This window comes from Pseudochaenichthys georgianus, chromosome 13 (assembly GCF_902827115.2).
Source record: "Pseudochaenichthys georgianus chromosome 13, fPseGeo1.2, whole genome shotgun sequence".
NCBI lineage: Eukaryota > Metazoa > Chordata > Actinopteri > Perciformes > Channichthyidae > Pseudochaenichthys > Pseudochaenichthys georgianus.
This window is the reverse complement of record NC_047515.1, coordinates 36536681-36555282: the sequence shown is the minus strand read 5'-3', so window position 1 is coordinate 36555282 and position 18602 is coordinate 36536681. Positions and strand designations below refer to the sequence as shown.

General features: G+C 36.3%; 1 protein-coding gene across 1 annotated transcript; it reads left to right on the top strand.

The window, feature by feature from the left end:
- Window positions 1–1849: 1849 nt before the first annotated feature.
- snrpd2 (small nuclear ribonucleoprotein D2 polypeptide) lies at window positions 1850–6246 on the top strand. Its single transcript, XM_034097502.2, has 3 exons — window positions 1850–1959; window positions 4013–4192; window positions 5869–6246. Coding segments are annotated over exons 1-3 (357 nt in total). The 5' UTR covers window positions 1850–1957; the 3' UTR covers window positions 6044–6246.
- The last annotated feature ends 12356 nt before the right edge of the window (window positions 6247–18602 follow it).

Below are 18602 nucleotides of genomic sequence, written 5' to 3'. Positions count from 1 at the left end.
TGTCTTCTTCTGTTGTTCCTGTTAGTGTTTACTTCCTGTTGGTCTTCTACTGCTGTTCACTTTAGTGTTTACTTCCGGTCTCTGTTCTTCTTTTGTTCCCTTTAGTGTTTACTTCTTGTCTGTCTTCTTCTGTTGTTCCTGTTAGTGTTTACTTCCTGTTGGTCTTCTTCTGCTGTTCTCTCAACTGTTTACTTCTTGTCTGTCTTCTTCTGCTTTTCCCGTTAGTGTTTACTTCCTGTTGGTCTTCCTTGGTGTTTTCTGATGAAAGAAAACTAATGTTTTATTTTACACAGCTGACGTTAAATTGAGCGTACAACGGTCTGCTGGCAAAAAATAGTAGACCTCTAATGTCCAAATGCAACAATCAGCATTGAGTATTCAGCTATAAGCCAATGAGATGGTTTTTTTCTTGACATTGTTCTTGATTGTGGTCACTTTAGGCCACTTTGTGAGATTTCACCACCAAAATCAATGTAAAGTGAAACAGCTATATTATTTGCACGAAAGGTGAAATGATGAGGGGGAGTCGCAGAATTGTTAACTTTTTATTTTATGTGAAAACAGAATAGTGTATTTTTTAGGAGAACAAGAGAGTTAGGAGAGGGTTTGTCATTTTGCACATCACTCTGTTGTTTCAGAGTAATTTCTTCTCGCTGTCCATTTGATTTACTTGCTTTATGTGAATCTATGCTCTTCTAATTGCATACATCACATACATTGAGCTCACTTTACATGCCCACAGTTTAAGTTGTAAGTATTTTGGCTAAACTAGGTGTGCTTACAAAGATTAAGAACAGCTCTGGAAATCAATCCTATACACTTGGGTCTCTCAGCAGCACACAGGCCTCCATTATCCTCAGCAAGTGGCTTCCACAGGTAGACCTGCCACCCTTTGAAAGCAGGTGGGTGGGTTGTACACCCCCAGGCGTCTGTCTGTCTCTCGCCGGAAAGACAATCTCTCAATGTCTCACTACTGCTTTGTAGATAGTGTAGCCTACATTTCCGTCTCTCTCTCTTTCTCTCTCTCTCTCTCTCTCTCTCTCTCTCTCTCTCTCACACACACACACACACACACACACACACACTTATCTGTTTGGGTCTGCGGTGTCACGTTGGCGGCTCCTTCTGTGACAATTTCCTGCAAAAGCAATGCATAATGCCCGGCGTAAAACGTAATATAATTCTTAAAATAAAATTGATTAATTAATCAAATTGAGGAACAAAGATATTTGTGAAAATGTAATGCTTCTTTTAGTTTTGCAAAATTGTATTGACATTTGATATAGTACCATGTCATTAAAATAATCAATAAGGGATACATTTGAGAATACAACATTTATTAATTAAATATTTTGTCTATAATACTAATACAAATGTAGTCTCCTTTACTTTCCATCTGAAGGCCAAATGTTTCTGCTATCATATTTTGAAATTTGAATATTTGTAAAAGTTGGAATTTATCTCTTTATCTAACTCTTCTAGTTTTTCAATATCTATACAAAAGGACCATGTATTTGAATCTAAATCAGATATTTAGTATAGAAGGTGATAACAAGAGTACATTTCAGGTAAATCATTTTATTTTTAGGGAAATGTTACATTCGAGATGGGCTGACTAAACCTAATTTTGTGTATTTAACAAATATTTAATCTGAAATATGAAACTGTATTCTTCTTTTAATGCATTTTTTTATTTCTTTATATGTCTTCCCATGATGTCAACTTTTTTGTATACAAAACATATGATGTTCATAATGTTCTTGAATAAATAAAGGGAAGAAACTAAATGTGATCTGTTCTTCTTCAATGAAGTAGTGACCCGGAAGTTATTGCAAAGGTTTTTAAGCGCGCAGGAGGTGAACCGGAAGTAGCTCCATCCACGCTGGTCTTGCTGAATCGTTCCGGAGACGAAGAGCGGAATACTATCTGAGAAGACTGTTTTTATAAATCTGCAAACATGTAAGTACTTTTAATGATCAACCTTTCTTTGGCTCTGTGGTCACTTTCGGTCTTTGATCCTTAAATTAAAACCGCAGCAGCCGGAAGCTAACTGTTGTTAAGCTAACAATGTTAGCATGTTAGCCAAGGCCGGTTAACTGGAGTTAATGAATCCTTTTTAAATGTATTGTTTCTTCTATATATTCTACAGCCGAGCTATGCTGCAACTCGGTTACATTATACAGATAAAATGCTGTATTCATTCATTTCATACTGCTGTGGTTCAATTGATAAGTTACTTCAGTAGTACACAAAAGCATTGATATGAGCTAGTTAGCCACATGCTAATATCGAGCACTACAGTTGATGCGAATTGTGTTGTTCCTTTTTATTCAAGAAAATATATATGTACATAAAACATGACATACACTCACACACAATAGTGATATCAAGGGGACATATACAGAGTTAAAGAATAAAATAAAGACATTTGAAGCAAAAGGGTGGTTAAAAACGAAAGGTAACATTTCAAGTAAAATATTTATGAAATACACATTTGCTTTTTATGACCTTATTTTTAATAGTGGTGCCATATTGTAAAAATCAGTAAATTTCTTAAAATACATTTTGTTTTACACTAATTGTATTAAATCCATCACCTTTTAAAGTTTATAAAAATGTCCTCATCCTGAAGTTGTATCGTTTTTCCTTTTAGAAAACACTCAACACCTAGAGTACAAACAGTGATAAAATAAATGACGAATTGTTTCTTAATTTGTCTTTAAGTTGTGAATGAAACCTCTTTGACTTTATTATTGAGAAAACAAATATTTCCAATTGATTCCTTCATAGCTCCTCTCCATGAGGCCATTAAAACACTGTTTTGTTTGTAATGCTTGCGCCATACCCGCATCAGAACGAACTATCAGTGTATTTTAAATATAATGATGGTGATTTTAGTTGTTAAGCTTTATTTAACCAAATATACACACTCCTTTAAAATCATTTAAACAATGGGAATTAACGCCTTTATGTAAAAGGAATTACTTTAAATTAATACTTACGCTGAATATAATAATTTACATTGTGTTGTTGGAAATGTTTACTTTGTGTTTTAAAATCCTCTGCACTGGAAAAAAAATGGAAATGGTTTGGAGGGATAATAATTTGATATGTGGTGTATTTGTATGTTTCTTTATAGCTGTTGTTGGTGGAAAACTAATAAAATCTTTATCTGCATTTTTGATAATACATTTGTAGTGAACAGAACTGTCTCTGTGTTCAAACTTTACACATTAGAGACATACACAGGCATAGGGAACTGCGTTACCTTGTCATGGTAGATGTTGTGTTTTTTACTTTTCAAATAGCTTCAGTGTCGGACCATAATAACAGCAGGCTTTCTGTGGTAACACCCTAAATGTAACGGTAAACTCCAAGTCGATAATGTAAATAAATCCAGGAAACACATTCCTCTAACATACGCAGTCAAAAGGGACCCAATAATAATGCATACGATTTTCTACAGATCAATAGGCTGAAGCAATGGTGTGATAAGCCCACCTCTAATTCAATATAAATTTTTTTATTTAGTACAGACAAGAGACAATAAAGGACGCAATGATGATGAGATTAGCGGTAAAAATAAACAGCCAATAGGATCCCTCAGCATTTAAGACAACTAGGCCAACACCCCAATAAGTCAGTCAACTTTATTGTCAATCTTTCAGTTTGTGTGCAGACAGAGAGATCGAAATACCGTTTCCCACAATCCCAAATACAAAAAGTAAAATAAAAAATATGTATATATATATATATATATATATATATATATATATATATATACACACAATCAACAGACACATTAAGACATAAATAAAAGCACAACAATCAATATATACAAAATAACAGTCACTTCAATATCTTTGGGAAATGTACATTAGTGCAAACCAAAAGAATACTTATTAATCCATTTAGAGCTAATTACAGTTAATTGTATTTCATTTCATGTGGTGGTGGTGTGCCCCTTTCTGATTTGTTTTTTATTGGTATTGTTTTGTGTGTCTTTCATCAGGAGTCTGTTAACAAAGCCCAAGTCGGAGATGACTCCAGAGGAGCTGCAGAAACGCGAGGAAGAGGAGTTCAACACCGGCCCTCTGTCGGTGCTCACTCAGTCCGTGAAGAACAACACGCAGGTCCTCATCAACTGCCGCAACAACAAGAAGCTGCTCGGGAGAGTCAAGGCCTTCGACAGGTAGGCTCCGAGCCAAATGAATCAAATATGTGCAGTGTTGTCGTGAACAGCTCATCTTAACAATACTGCACATATTTTTATTATTCTTATATTTTTTAATACTCTTTTTTATTGTCATTTTTGTAAACATTCATACGTACACAAATGTGTGCAGGATAGTTATTGCACATATAACACATCTCTCCATGGGGGACAATATTCTCACCTTAATCGTGTAGCAAGATATCTAAGTATATCTCAGCTTACACACCAATTACTTAAATAAAAGCACACAGAAAAATTAATAAGAATTAATACATTATAATCATATTTTTGTTATAGTATACTGTAAGTAGTTTTGTCCAGATTTCATATATTCATTTATAATTGTTTGTTTTTTGTGGTTGTTTTTCTTACTTTTTATCTCTCATATGTGTAAAGCTACTTGGCAATAAACCGGATTCTGATTAATCTCACCATGTTTGTGAATATAATATCTTATTTATACATGATTTTATCCTGTTAGGGTTATTGTATAATATATTTAATTCAAAATGGTATTTTCACTGATCATTAACTCTTGTGGTCATTCTGATGTTACAATATTGCTTTGGTCTCACTCTCTAATAGTGGGCGTTACCGTTTATTATGGTAAAGAAATGATTGTAGATTAATACAGTAACATATTAACTTCAAAATGGAATAATAAATAACAGATAAATATAACAATAACACATGAAGATAATTGAATAATAAAAACATTTAATTGTCCCTAGATTAATACTCCTCGCATTAATATAGGTGCAATATCAGCATCTTGGGTCTGACACAGTTACAGTAATGAATTGCAGCATACCAATGCTGTTTACATTTATTTTTTATTAATTTTATGATTCACCCTGCTTTGTTAAATTAGATTTTTTAACCGTAAGCAAGTTTTCCCAACCCAAAAATGTTACGTAACGGTAACACAAAGAAACGTGACAATTTCAGATTCTGCATTTTTAAACCAGCAGGTGTGAAAAATGTGTGATGCAGGAAAATAATAAAATTAGTTAATAGTAAATAATAATCTGGTGTAACAATTTACTGTTGGTGGTTAGAGGGATGTGGCAGTCCCAGGAATATTTCATTTGATAATTCTAAAGCCTACTGTAGGTAATGTAGCAGTTTACATCAACAGAGGATCAATCAATCAATGTTTATTTATATAGCCCAATATCACAAATGTTACATTTGTCTCAGTGGTCAGGATGCTAGTGAACAGCGACCTGCATCAAAAACACGAGCCAGCTGTCAGCGTGAATTTCCCTAAAAACGGCTCTGGAATATGCCAATTAAAATCACAAAACCCTCTACCATGTAGGGTTGCCAGAAACTGACCATGATCAAAATCGATTATTCGGCAGCCCTGGCGAATAATAATCGATTATTCTTGTTTTATATTTAACTTCTAAATCCATTCAGATAAAGCTGATTCTTGAATCAAAGTAGTGGTTTTCTTCTGAGATGCAATGTAGTTTATCTGAAAGTGGTTGTCTGACAGATCGAGTTTTTTAGTACTTGCAACAAAAAGTGCCAATTCCTTTTTAATTACACGTTTAAGCCTCTTAAGAATAAATCTGATTGTGTTATAATTTGTTCTGCATGAGGCTTGTTGTTATTTCAGTTGTTTAACGTGCGCACTGTCGTTTCAGGCACTGCAACATGGTCTTGGAGAACGTGAAGGAGATGTGGACGGAGGTTCCCAAGAGCGGGAAGGGGAAGAAGAAGTCGAAGCCTGTGAATAAGGACCGCTACATTTCCAAAATGTTCCTCAGAGGAGACTCCGTCATCATCGTGCTGAGGAACCCTCTCATCACGGGGAAATGAACTCTCACAAAGCCTTTCTTTTTCATGCTTTTTCAAATGTTTTAACGGCGACGGACTGTCATTCTTTTTTTGTTTTTTTGTTTGATCACTGCAGCCGCTATTGGTTAAGATACATGGAGTCAAAATGATGTCTCTACTTTCTGGAGAGCTGTTCAGTCCTCTGTATTTTTCATTTTGATAATAAAAGTGATTATTGGATTCAAGTGTTGTAAAGATGTTTTTTGTTCTCTTTCTGCTTAAAAAATATAATTTTAATTTGGATAAATGTTTTTTATTTAAGGGGCCCTTTTGTGCTTTTTGTAGTTTTCCTTTTCCTGTAGTGTGTGATATAGGTTTTTGTGCATGTAAATGGTCTGCTAGAATCCCTGTGCACCCTTCAGAGGAAGTGTCTCTCTCACACACTGCCTGAGGCCCCGGCCACACGGAGACGAAAACGAACCGAGGTCAATGTCAAAGTCTTCCGTCCACACGGAATCGGCACAAGAAACGTGTCCGTCCACGCAAGACCGCTCGACTCGCTGGAGACGCTGTAGTAGAAATGCCGGGCCTGTAAGTGGCCCTGTACTTCTGCCACAAAATACACCAAAAGCAGCGAAGAAGGCCCCCCGAGCATGGTTGCCATGGTTGCCCTTCTGGTTATTCTCCTTGGTGGACTTAGCAACATGTAGTTCTCCATGTCCACTTGTTGCTGATGCTTGTGGTGGAGGAGCTGTAGATTTGCACTAACATCTGTATCATGGTCTGGAGCACGAACACAACCCTGTGATCCGCCATTGTTGTTAGAAAAACGCATCAGCAGGAGAGGTGGGGCTATGATCGTTAAGGGTGTACTGTACACGGTGCCGCAAGCATTGCATTACCAAACCTTCCCACTTTGAGATGCGTTATTGTTTGAGTGCTCCGTTTCCTCGGTTCCGATACGGCCTCGTGTGGACGAACCGTCCATACGATAAAGAACTATAGCGGATACCACCCGTTTAGTTTCCGTGTGGACGGGGCCTGAAATGCCTCCATTGGACTTAATTGTTTACTTCCTGAACATAGTGACATCATGTAACACTTGTGCTCCTATTGGTTAGCCCTCGAACACATTGTATGTTTAATGATCATCGTCGGGAAAATCTGGTGTAGTAACAGCAACGGCATTAAGAGTGAAACACGGGATAAGACAATTATACAAACTAATACATTAAAATCAATTGACGGTATGATTTCAAATCAATGAGGTTAGCTTTCTTGTAAACTTGATTTTAGTCTTTTTCTCTCTATTGCACACTTTAAAGAATGCCACAGAAAAAAGTTTAATTTCCCTCAATTATCCTCTCCCTCCCCCGCTGTCACCCTTTCACTCTCCCCTGACAACATCTTGGGTGTCAGGCTTGATTTCAGTCGGCAGCGCTCGATATGCGACAAACTGCCGTTTAAAGGCGCGCTGCATTATTGATGAGGGCAGATGTGCTGACTGTCACTTCACACCCTCGCCTCGCACCCATTTCATCCCGCTCAGCCCCTCCTGACCACTTTGTTAATTGTCCTAGCTTAACAGCTCTTCTCGCCTTACCCCCCTCTAACAATCGGCCCCTAACCTCCCACTCTTTAGTGAGCTCAGATTTTAGTGGTCCAAGTGGAAGGGACTGATCGAGTGAGTAACTAAAAACGTATCTGTATTTCTTCAATTGATCAAAATCCTTAACTCGTCCCACAGCGGGGGAATTTACTTTGTTACAGCAAAGGGACGATATTATACAATACCATCAGACACAAATCAATTCTGCATGATAACAATTTAATAGGATATGATTCGACACACGTTGTTTGACAAGAATCAATTCTGTATTGAATCCGATATGATCCCATACACTTAAATGAGACTTTAGTGAAACATTCACAAAATACCCTGCAGTATAAAAAGTGACTGAAACTAGCTGCACCTTTACCAGCTTTGACAACACGTTAATGCATCAATAATGATAATCATAATATAGGCTATTATTCTGAAATGGGCCAATCTGCATAATGATTCCTTTACTTTTGGTACTTTAGGCATATTTTGATGCTGATACTTTTGTAGGCTACTTTTACTTGAGTAACATTTTCAATGCGGGACTTGTAATAGTATTTCTACACTTTGGTATTTCTATTAAGTAGAACATCTGAGTTATTCTACCTCTGGTGCTGACCGTACCTGCCCGAGGCCAGCAGCTGTGTGGTCTGTCTGATTTACAGCTTTCAGGTGCTCCTCTGTTACTACATTAATGGTTCATATGCCTCCTGCTACAGGCAGATCTTAACATGTACCCAAAGTTTGAAGAGATCGAGTTGCAGGAGCCGGGAAACGTTTTTCCAGCCGCAGGTATGAGGGGCCCCTATATAGAGACTATACAGAAATAGCCACTCCATTTGCTAATAGGCTAATAGTCTATTTGCCAGGGTCCTATTGGGAAACCTGAAATGTTGAGAACCCTAAAGTGTTATGTAGAAATGTACAGTGCTACGGGTCCCCAGCACATAGAAACTGATGCTTGCTAACTTGCATATGTTTAGCAATTTGCACAATTAGTATAAATTGTGTTTTCAGGATCCAAAATGGCAGTTGGGACCAAAAAGTGACAATTGTTGTAGTCCCAGTGTGTCGATATTGATGCATTTTGAAGTTTTTGAGGTCCCTGGATGGTTTGTATTGGACAGATTGCTTATTTGAATTGTCCACAGTCGAGTTAATTACTTAATTACATTATGGTCTCGACACGATTCATGCCATGGCCAGTCAGTTTGTGCAGATTCCAGCCACAAAGTAATGCTAATTAATGCAGGTCTCCCTTGAAAAAGAGATCTATGATCTCAATGGGACCAATCTGGTTAAATAAAGGTTTGAAATGAAATGAAATGAATGCAACTTGTGCTAACTATCCAGCATGTATAACATAAAACGTGGGTGTAATCAACATTTACGGTTCAAGTAAAAGGTAATAATAAGATTAAGCAAATTTTGCTCTGAAGGGCTGTTTAGTGAGTCTATCTGCAGATTATTTTTGGATGAAATCGCACCTCCGATGAATGCCCCTCACTGTTATCATCTTGGGACACAGCGCTGTCAAATAGATCGGGTATATTTGGAGATGCTTGAGATAAAAACAACTTTGGGGACCGCAAATGTTGGGTATCATCGCGCGGTGCTCTCACGTTACTTCTCAAAGACACTTCAAGAAGTCTCCCTCCCGCCAGATTCCTTTTTTGGGGGGTTGGGGGGTGAGTGATCCATGGGCAGGAAGGCAGATGTTTTATTCACGAGGTAAGCGATAAGAGGGGGGAAGTGTGATTATGATAGCGATCGGCCATGCATCGATACTCGAGCCTCCGGGCAACGCGACACCCTGCAGGGCATCGACCCCGCGAGGCCCGGGCGGTCACAGGGTGTCACAGGTGGAGGAGAAGATGGAGGAAGAGCGGGTGTCAGCTCCGTAAACACAAACACTCATCTCTCTTTAAGTGACAGTAAACGCAACACACAGTCAAAACAAGAGGGATCAGGTGCATGTAGAACCGGGACTCTTTACAAACAACTAAGCACTGGACTGAAACAGGAAGTGGGCTAAACTCAGTGGCTGCTGGTGGAATATTTTAGGGCTATGCCTCATGCAATCAATTTCAGCAAACATCCCAGTATGACTTAATGCAAAAAAAACCAGGAGTTTTCATTGTTCATTTACCAGTCTTAAATGCCTCCATAAACAATGTAAGCATTTGAGACTGAAGACTATACAGACATGTAAAAACAATGGCATTACTAGCAACACTTGCATACATACATACATACATACATACATATGTATGTATAATGTATGTATGTATGATGTATACTATATATGTATGGAATATACAACGGTAATCAACAGAAATACAAAAAGTAGAAGATGTAACAAACGAATAATAATTATTCTTATTCTTAAAATCAATGTGGTGTAGCCTACGTCTTTGACGTGCCTCTAAAACGGTGGCTAGGTGCTCCTCCAGTAGTTTTGAGGACCCTGATTGGCTACATGTTATGACACACGTTCATATCTTGAATCAGCAATTGGCTAACCTGCTACAGACCCGACTCCGTGGGGAGATTTCTCCATCGCCCCAGCACTGAACCTCATTCATACAGTGTACAGGAAAAGCATATCTTTTGCGCAAATTATTATAAAATCATATTTTACGCATATTTCTGGGTGCATTCCATATTTTAAACACACCAATATTGACAATATATATAATTTATTATTATTATTATTAATAATAATAATGTTTTTGTGTGTGGTTTAGGGGGGGCGAGCCGCCACTGGCTAAATTACAGTTTAAATAACAGTTTTACTGGAGATGATCTATTTATGAGTCTACACAATAACCCTTTAGTATCTTCAGCAGTGTTGAGGTTTACTTAAAAAATGTAACCTGTAATCTACTTGTTACTTGAATAAATGTCATTAATCTGAGTATCACAATACAAAATAAATGTAACCCGATTACTGTCTTTTGGATTACCTCAATATCAAATGCATTCCGAATAAATCTAAGAGAAAATAAATATCAATAAGATGTATTGTACTTTATTACCTCAGTAATTGGTGTATTATTTAAGACAACAGAACAATGTGACCTTAGAAAACAAGACATTTAGGATAAAAAATGTGTCCTCTTGAATTATATATATTATTTTACAAATGCTATTTTAGTTTAACACATGAATTAAAAGCAAACACAGCATGTTTGTTTAGGAAAGCTGGTGTTCACCTGCTACGATGTTCACCTTTTATTTATGTCTTAATGTGTGCATATGTATAAATGTTTCTGTTGATTGTGTATATATAGGATATACATATTTGTATACATATTTGTATTTTTGTTTTTGGGATTGTGGGAAACGGCATTTCGATCTCTGTCTGTACTCACAAACTGAAAGATTGACAATAAAGTTGACCTTGATTTGACCTGCTCCATTTAAAAACACAGATATTGCTACAGAGGTGCTTTGTTCCGCAGCTTTGCAATATAGATATACAACTTTACATACTGAACACTTTTAGGACATTTCCTCCGAGATGTCTTGTGTTGTTTAATAAATCCCTTTCATTCTTACATGTTTCAGTGTTTTGACTAAAAAACAGTAATATTTTAATTTAATTTTGGACTTATCAGAACATCAAAAGCAGTGTTTAAAATAAATGAACGTAATTGTTACGTGCCGTGTTGTGTTTGTGTCTCTCTCCCCCTCATTGTCTCCCTCCAGGTGCAAGCCTCTCCCTCAGGTTCTCCCTCAGGTTCTCCCAATCCCCAAGCAGGGCCTCCATAAAGGCCTGAGGAAGGCTGCAGTCCCCCCCCCTCTTCTCCTCTGGGCAGCATGTGTGGCCAGTGCAGCATGTGTGACCAGTGCAGCATGTGTGACCAGTGCAGCATGCGGTGTCTCTGTGTGAGACCTTAGAGTTTAACCTGTGTTTTGTTAGGAGATGTGCTCCAGTGTACCTTTGTATCTTGTGTACTTTAGTCACTTTCTTTAATAAGAAAGTTGTTTTTTGTTTATCATTAGTTTACTTTGCAAATTGGCTGGTGAGCCCTCTTTACTGTTTGGTTAATTAAAACATCACCTTGTGGCTTCAGAAATCAGTTTCCTCTCTCTTTTTTCTCTCTCCCGGTTATTTTTACATTTTGTTACTTCCCTTTGTACCCCTAGTCCAGGGGGGAACATAACAGTAGAATAATGTAATGTTATAAAAACAGAACACAAATCGTTCTGTTATGTTTATGAAATATATAGACTGTCTAATATATCTAAAATGCATTTAGGATAATGTAATGTATTTACACGTTTCTCAGATTACCTGAAGACATATTTGCAATTGATGCAGAGGCAGCGTAATAAAAGACATGTCACTTGTTAGAAGCTATTATCCACATCACAGGAGACATTTGGGATGAAGTGTCTCGCAGGGACACAACTTACTCTCCCCTGATGCGAAGATCAGTGCACTATCCCACTGAGCCACATCCATAATGATACATTCAAGATTCAAGTCTTTTATTGTCATTTGTACATAGCTACAGTGCAGATATATTAATGAAAATCTTAGGTCACAGGCTCCTCCAACAATGCAACACAATTAAACAGATAAATAGTTCAAATAGTAAAGTAAATACAAATAAAATAGAATTTTGCCTTTTTCAAGAAGTGTTGACCAACACAGAAACATTGGCAAACCATAGAAGAAGACATTACACAACATTAGAAAATACAGAAACACAACAGGAACTTTTCCAAAGGGAAGTACTGTATCTAATATGATGTCGCCCTCTAGTGGATTGTAAATATAGTGCACCTAGTTTTCAAAAAGACCATCACAGCTTTTGACAAAGCCTTTTTTGATTGAATTATATCATGTCCTAAAAACTGGAATACAGTTAATTGACCTTTGAAGCATCCTGTTATCAAGTTATTTTTCATTTTATGCTTCATACTTTTTACTCCACTATTCATCTGATAGCTTTTTTCCAGATTCAGCTAATACAAAATATAAATCAGCTAATAAATAAAAGTAACATATAATTATAGGTTCAGATATACAGCAGCAGTATAAAGTAATTAAAATTAGCTCATATTTACCAGCTGTGATGAACACATTAATGCATCAATAATCATAATCCTGTCATTTAATGATTCTGCATACAAAGTACTTTTACTTATGCTACATTGCGATGATGATACTTTATTTTTATTTTACTTCAGTAACATTTTGAAATGCAGGACTTTTAATTGTAACAGAGTACTTAACAGTTTCATTTCATTAAAATACTACTGTACTGTAGCCACAAATAGGCTAAGTACTTCCTCAGAGTGTAACGACTGGATTTGACCCCATGATGAGTTCATGGCCTACATTTCAGGTCACGTCACTTGGACTCTCTCTAAAATCCTTCTGTGGCCGTAAACTGGCCTCCAGCCCAGACCTCTAAGCTGAGTCTCGCTCGTCTACAGACTCCAGTCACACTCCTTCCCGTCAAACAGAAACGGAGAGAGAAATATTTCAGTTCGATGCCCTTTTTACAGACATATTCTGCACATTTGTAGGTTCATATTAGTATTTGTGCCTCTAATGTGACATGTCTCCATGCTTTAATGTTCAAAAAGGTCTTTATTTGTCTCATACTGCCTGTGCTGCAGCACCTCTTTTCACCCTCTGTCTGAAACCAGAGCCCAGTCTGCTCTGATTGGTTAGCTGGCCGGCTCTGTTGTGATTGGTCAACCACTTAGAGATGTCCCGCCCCTTAGCCTATCAATTGCAATGTGTCTGTGGGAGAGAAACTCCCTCTGGAGGGAACACAGGGATTTGAGCCTTTTCAGACCATTTACATGCACACAAACCTATAACACACTGCAGGAGAGGGAAGACCACACAAAGCTCAAAGACTCAACAATGAACTTTGGGGTCGTATTTGATTCAGAGCTTTGACAGTGTTTGTCAAAAAAACACGATTTTATTCTAAATGTATTCTTTTTTATATTTATTTTGTTCTTATTTAATTATACTTCTATTTTGTATTATTATATCTTATTTCATGTTATTCACAATGTATTCCTGCTTTATTTAGTTTATTCACATTTATTTTCCTTATTTTACTCAATTTTCATTCTTATTTATTCACATTTTGTGTTCCTTTTTTAACCTACTTAAATAACATCTGGAATCGTTTACACTGTCAGCACTAATCCCTGCTGGTTATACATACTGCATACTTCAGATCCAGCCTTTTTTCCCTCGACTGAGCCTCAGCCTCAGTTGTGTAATTCTCTCTTTTCTATATTCTCTTTATTCAGCGGAGGCTTTCTGACGCTGCCTCAGGACTGCATGCTTCAACAAGTCTCTGACATGAGTGCAGTCTGTTTACATAACAGCCTCCCTACAAACCAGTGGTGAGGTTCATTTACTGAAGTACTGCGCAATTGAAGGTTCTTTATCTGAGTATTTCAGAAAGCCTTTATCCATCGCACAGGGGGAAATGTACTTTTGCAGTAAGATTTTGAATGCAGCACTTTGACTTGTGATTGAGTACTTTCCCAATGTATTACTGCTACTTTCACTGAAGTAAAGGATGTGAGTACTCACTTCCTGTTGACTCTGCTGAACTGAAGCTACAGTAAACCGATTTTTTACCCTCAACTGCTGAGTGAGCACTTACCGCAGATATTAACTCCAGATCTTGGATGAACATCAAACACGTGTGGAGGCTCAGTCTCAAAAAGTTTCCCCAGAAAGTAGCTCGTAAAGATTCAGCAGCAGTCATGCACTAATTGTAGGTTGCACACTGAAACACAGCTTTATTTCCACAGCTTGACGTCAGTCGGTCAGCGCCAGCCACAGAGAGAAAACATGGAGGACACTTGGAGACACAATAATCAGAGATACTCCAGGATACAGACATGTGTGCATGGGCGTCACTTCGTTAGAAAAAGTGGTGGGGGAAATTTCTCCCGATTTAACATCAGCATAGCAGAAGAGAAAATATACCCCCCCACGCAGGGGAGAAGGGGGTAAGTTGAGCCAGTGGGTAAATTGAACCACCCCCTGTAACCAGTCAACGCCTTATAGTTGTAATCAAGTGACCAGAAATTATGCAAGCTCCACCCATTTCTCATTGCCTGTGAAAGAGGGATATTGTGGTCTGGTAAGTAAACCTTTTTACAAAAAAACGTTTTTTGCTTGTCAAAGTAAATTTTCTACTGTCATGTAAAAAAAAAGTATCTAGGTTAAACACATGTTGTATGTTGATGTGTTGGCAGCGTATTAAACCATGTGAATCATTAAGCTAAAGATGACTCCGAATTGTAATGCTAGGCTATTTTTCCTGAAATGGTGGCTATGGGGTAAAGTGAACCACGGGCCTTGGGGTAAGTTGAGCCAGTTTTTCAATGGAGAAATTAATGAAAGTAGGCCAAGTTGATAATAAGAGCTCATTGTAGGCTACATTTAAAGTTGAATGTACCCTGTGTTTGATTGGTAAGATGTATGAAATTGTATCACCATTTGTATGAAATGTATATAAAAAATATTTGAAAAACTAAGGTTTGTTATTTATTGTTTATATTTACCTTTAAGATGTGTTGTATGCCCAGGTTTGAACAGGTATGCCCAGGTTTGAACAGTGGTTCAATTGACCCCCTGACCTGGATCAACTTACCCCTACACTGGGGCAAGTTGAGCCACAAGACCCTTGATCAAATATTAATTATTATCATTGCCATTGACAGGAGACATCCTGAATTATAGGTGTGTGTTTTCATTTTTACTATGTGTCATTTCTCCTTGCTTAGAGGACAGCATAACTAAAACATGACTCAACTTACCCCACTCTCCCCTATAGTTGGGCGTTCATTGTTCTAAAAACACATCGGTGGTCCAGAGGTCTATGCATTTGTTTTTCATGAAGGTGCTCAAGGTTCAACACCCATTGCTGTGATGTGATTTTGAGTGAATGTGTACCTTTGTGCACACAACGAGCACACAGGTATGAAGGACATGACATAAGTAAAACTTAATAAATGCATAAATACAGAATAAATACAGGAATAAAATGTGACAAAAATAAATACAGGAATAAATAAACACAAGAAGAAACATTTAAATATACATTTCTGTGCGTGATTCAGAGGGACGTGAATCTGATCATTCCTATTATTTATGAAATAGATTAAATTAAATAATAATATAAAACATCAAAACTGACTTGAAAAAAAATATATAAAGATATTTAATATGAAAAAAAATGGTTTTACTAAAACTAAAGTGATAAAAAATAAGAATGAAATATATTAATTTGTTTGAAACATTAAGCTTATATAACACTTTTAAAAAATATTGCATTACAAAATGTTTTGCAACAAAAAAGAAATGAAATAACAGTTGGTAAATGGGGACAAAGATGTTCTGATTGCTGCTTTAAACACAGTAAAGGCACTAAATACAAATATGGAACATGAGCAGAATATGGCCCCTTTAATAAACACGCAAAAAACACAACTTCACTGTTTCTTTACCTTATGTAAAAGTAGCTAAACCAAAGTGTAAAAATATTCTGTTACAAGTCAAAGTGTTGCATTCAAAAGCCTAACAAGAGTACCACTGTTAACAGGGGACACATGGTTAAAAAAGAAATAGCAGACTAACAGTTGCTCAGAGATGACAGCTTGTGTGTGTAAGTGTGTGTGTGTGTGTTGTGAGACTGAAGGCATATTGGCTTTCTGGATGTTTACACATGCCATGCCGACGTAATGCATTCCTCTCTTCCACTTTTGTCCCCGTCAGGAGGAGCTTTTACAGAGCGCCGAAAGAAGGGACGGTTACTTCAAAAATGTAATCCTTATCTGAGTATCACAATATAAGAAACCAAGATATTTAGGATGAAAAATGTGTCTTTTATTCATAGGAAAATCTGCCTTTCATTCAGCATATTCAGGCGGTATTCATGAGCACATACTACAGTTTAAAGAAGCAGAAATAAAATCTTAGCTGACAGAAAATACTCCGTTTTAGTTTAATACATATAGTTAAACTCACTCACACTATTTTATGAACATATAAATTCAGCTACTGAATTAAAAACAGAACAAATGAACCAAAGAAAGTGAAAACCATGAAGCAGATTCAGCAGATTCAGGCAGATATATATATATATATATATATATAGATTCACACTTAAGGTATTATACAGGACAGTACATCTTACAAAAAGAAAATAACATCTGATCCTTTTACAATGTGCTCTTTTTAGTGTTTTACTAACATTGTGATCCTGCTGGTGAGACACAATGTCTAGAAATGTAACAGTAATCTGATTACGTCTTTTATTATGTCTCCTACATCATGCTACAGAAAGTCTGTCTGGAGCAAAGCCAGAGAAGGAACCTGAAGTAACCCAGACATCCAGCAGGGCGGAGGCCCCTGGCGTGGAGGAGATGCTGCCTTCAATTGGTGTGGGAAATTAAAACTACCAAAGGAAAAACAAACACGAATGCATCAATAATAATAATAATAATAATCCAGTAATGTAATATACATGATTCTGAAGTAGTTTTACTTTTGGTACTGTTAGTACATTTAACACACTTATTAAAAGTAACATTTAATTTATGAAAGAATATAAATACTAACAAAAGGGGATTTTTAATTTAAATGAAAATAAAATATACACAATTATTTTGTTCAAAAAACAATATTTTGTCAACCCATCACCTTCAATATATACAACAAAGTGTTAAGTTCCTATAATTGAGTTGTTGGCCCAGTTTCCATAAAGTGAACATACAGAGATTGTTTTTAGTTCACTCTAATAGGAGAACCGCTCACTCTCCTGAATGTTGTTTTTGAGCAATCATTTGTGCAACTTGGGGGTGGTGGTGATAAAGTCGATAGGGACTTGGCTTGGCAACTGGAAGGTCACCAGTTCAAGTCCCGGAAAGACCAAGTGCTACCGAGGTGTCCCTGAGCAAGGCACCGTTCCCTACACTGCTCCCCGGGCGCTGTTCAAAATGCAGCACACTGCTCCTAACACTAGGATGGGTCAAATGCAGAGAAACAATTTCCCCACGAGGGATTAATAAAAGTGCATCTCATGCTGTTGTAATAAACATATTTTACATAATTTGTGTTGTTATATATTATATATGTTGTATACAATGTGCACGTTTAAACTTTAAATTATTATTGTTGTATAGATATACTACTATAATACTTTATTTTATTTCATTCCATTTTTTTAATAAATAATTATAATAAAATATTTTATTTATAAATTGATTTTAAAAGGTACTTAAAGACACTTTATAACTTCATGTAAACATTCTGAAATAAATTATAAAACCTTTTAATTTATTTTAAATGTTATCCTTTATACCCCGAGGACATTCTTATCCTGATGCTTCTAATTTTTACGAGACACACTTGAACGCATCATGAGATTGTAGACTTCAAACTACTTATATTAATAATAATAATAATAATAATAATAACTATAACAACAATTATTATTATTAATGTTTTAAAGCACTTTTTAGAGGTCCTCAAACTTTTATTTAATTGTATCTTTTATTTAATATTATTATTTATTTAATGTTATCCAATATCTTTATTCTTCTGATTTTTCCAAGGCACACCTGAACACAACACGGGATTGTAGCCTTAAATTCTGATTGTTGTATAAATACTTTTTACATTTTTTATTTGTATAGAGAGCGATTTAGAGGTCTTCAAACTTTTATTATTGTTTTATTTTACTATTATTTTAGTTTTATTATGTTATTTGATATTATGTTATTATTTATTGATTTTATTTATCATGTATTTGATTATATGTTATTATTTGTATTTGATTATTTTTTCATTTTATGTTATTATTATTTGTATTATTTTTGCATAATTTTATGTTATAATTTATTTGATTTTATGTTATCCAAATATACCCCTTGGGAATTCTTGTCCATCTGATTTTTCGGAGGCACACGTGAACGCAGCACGGGATTGTAGGCTGC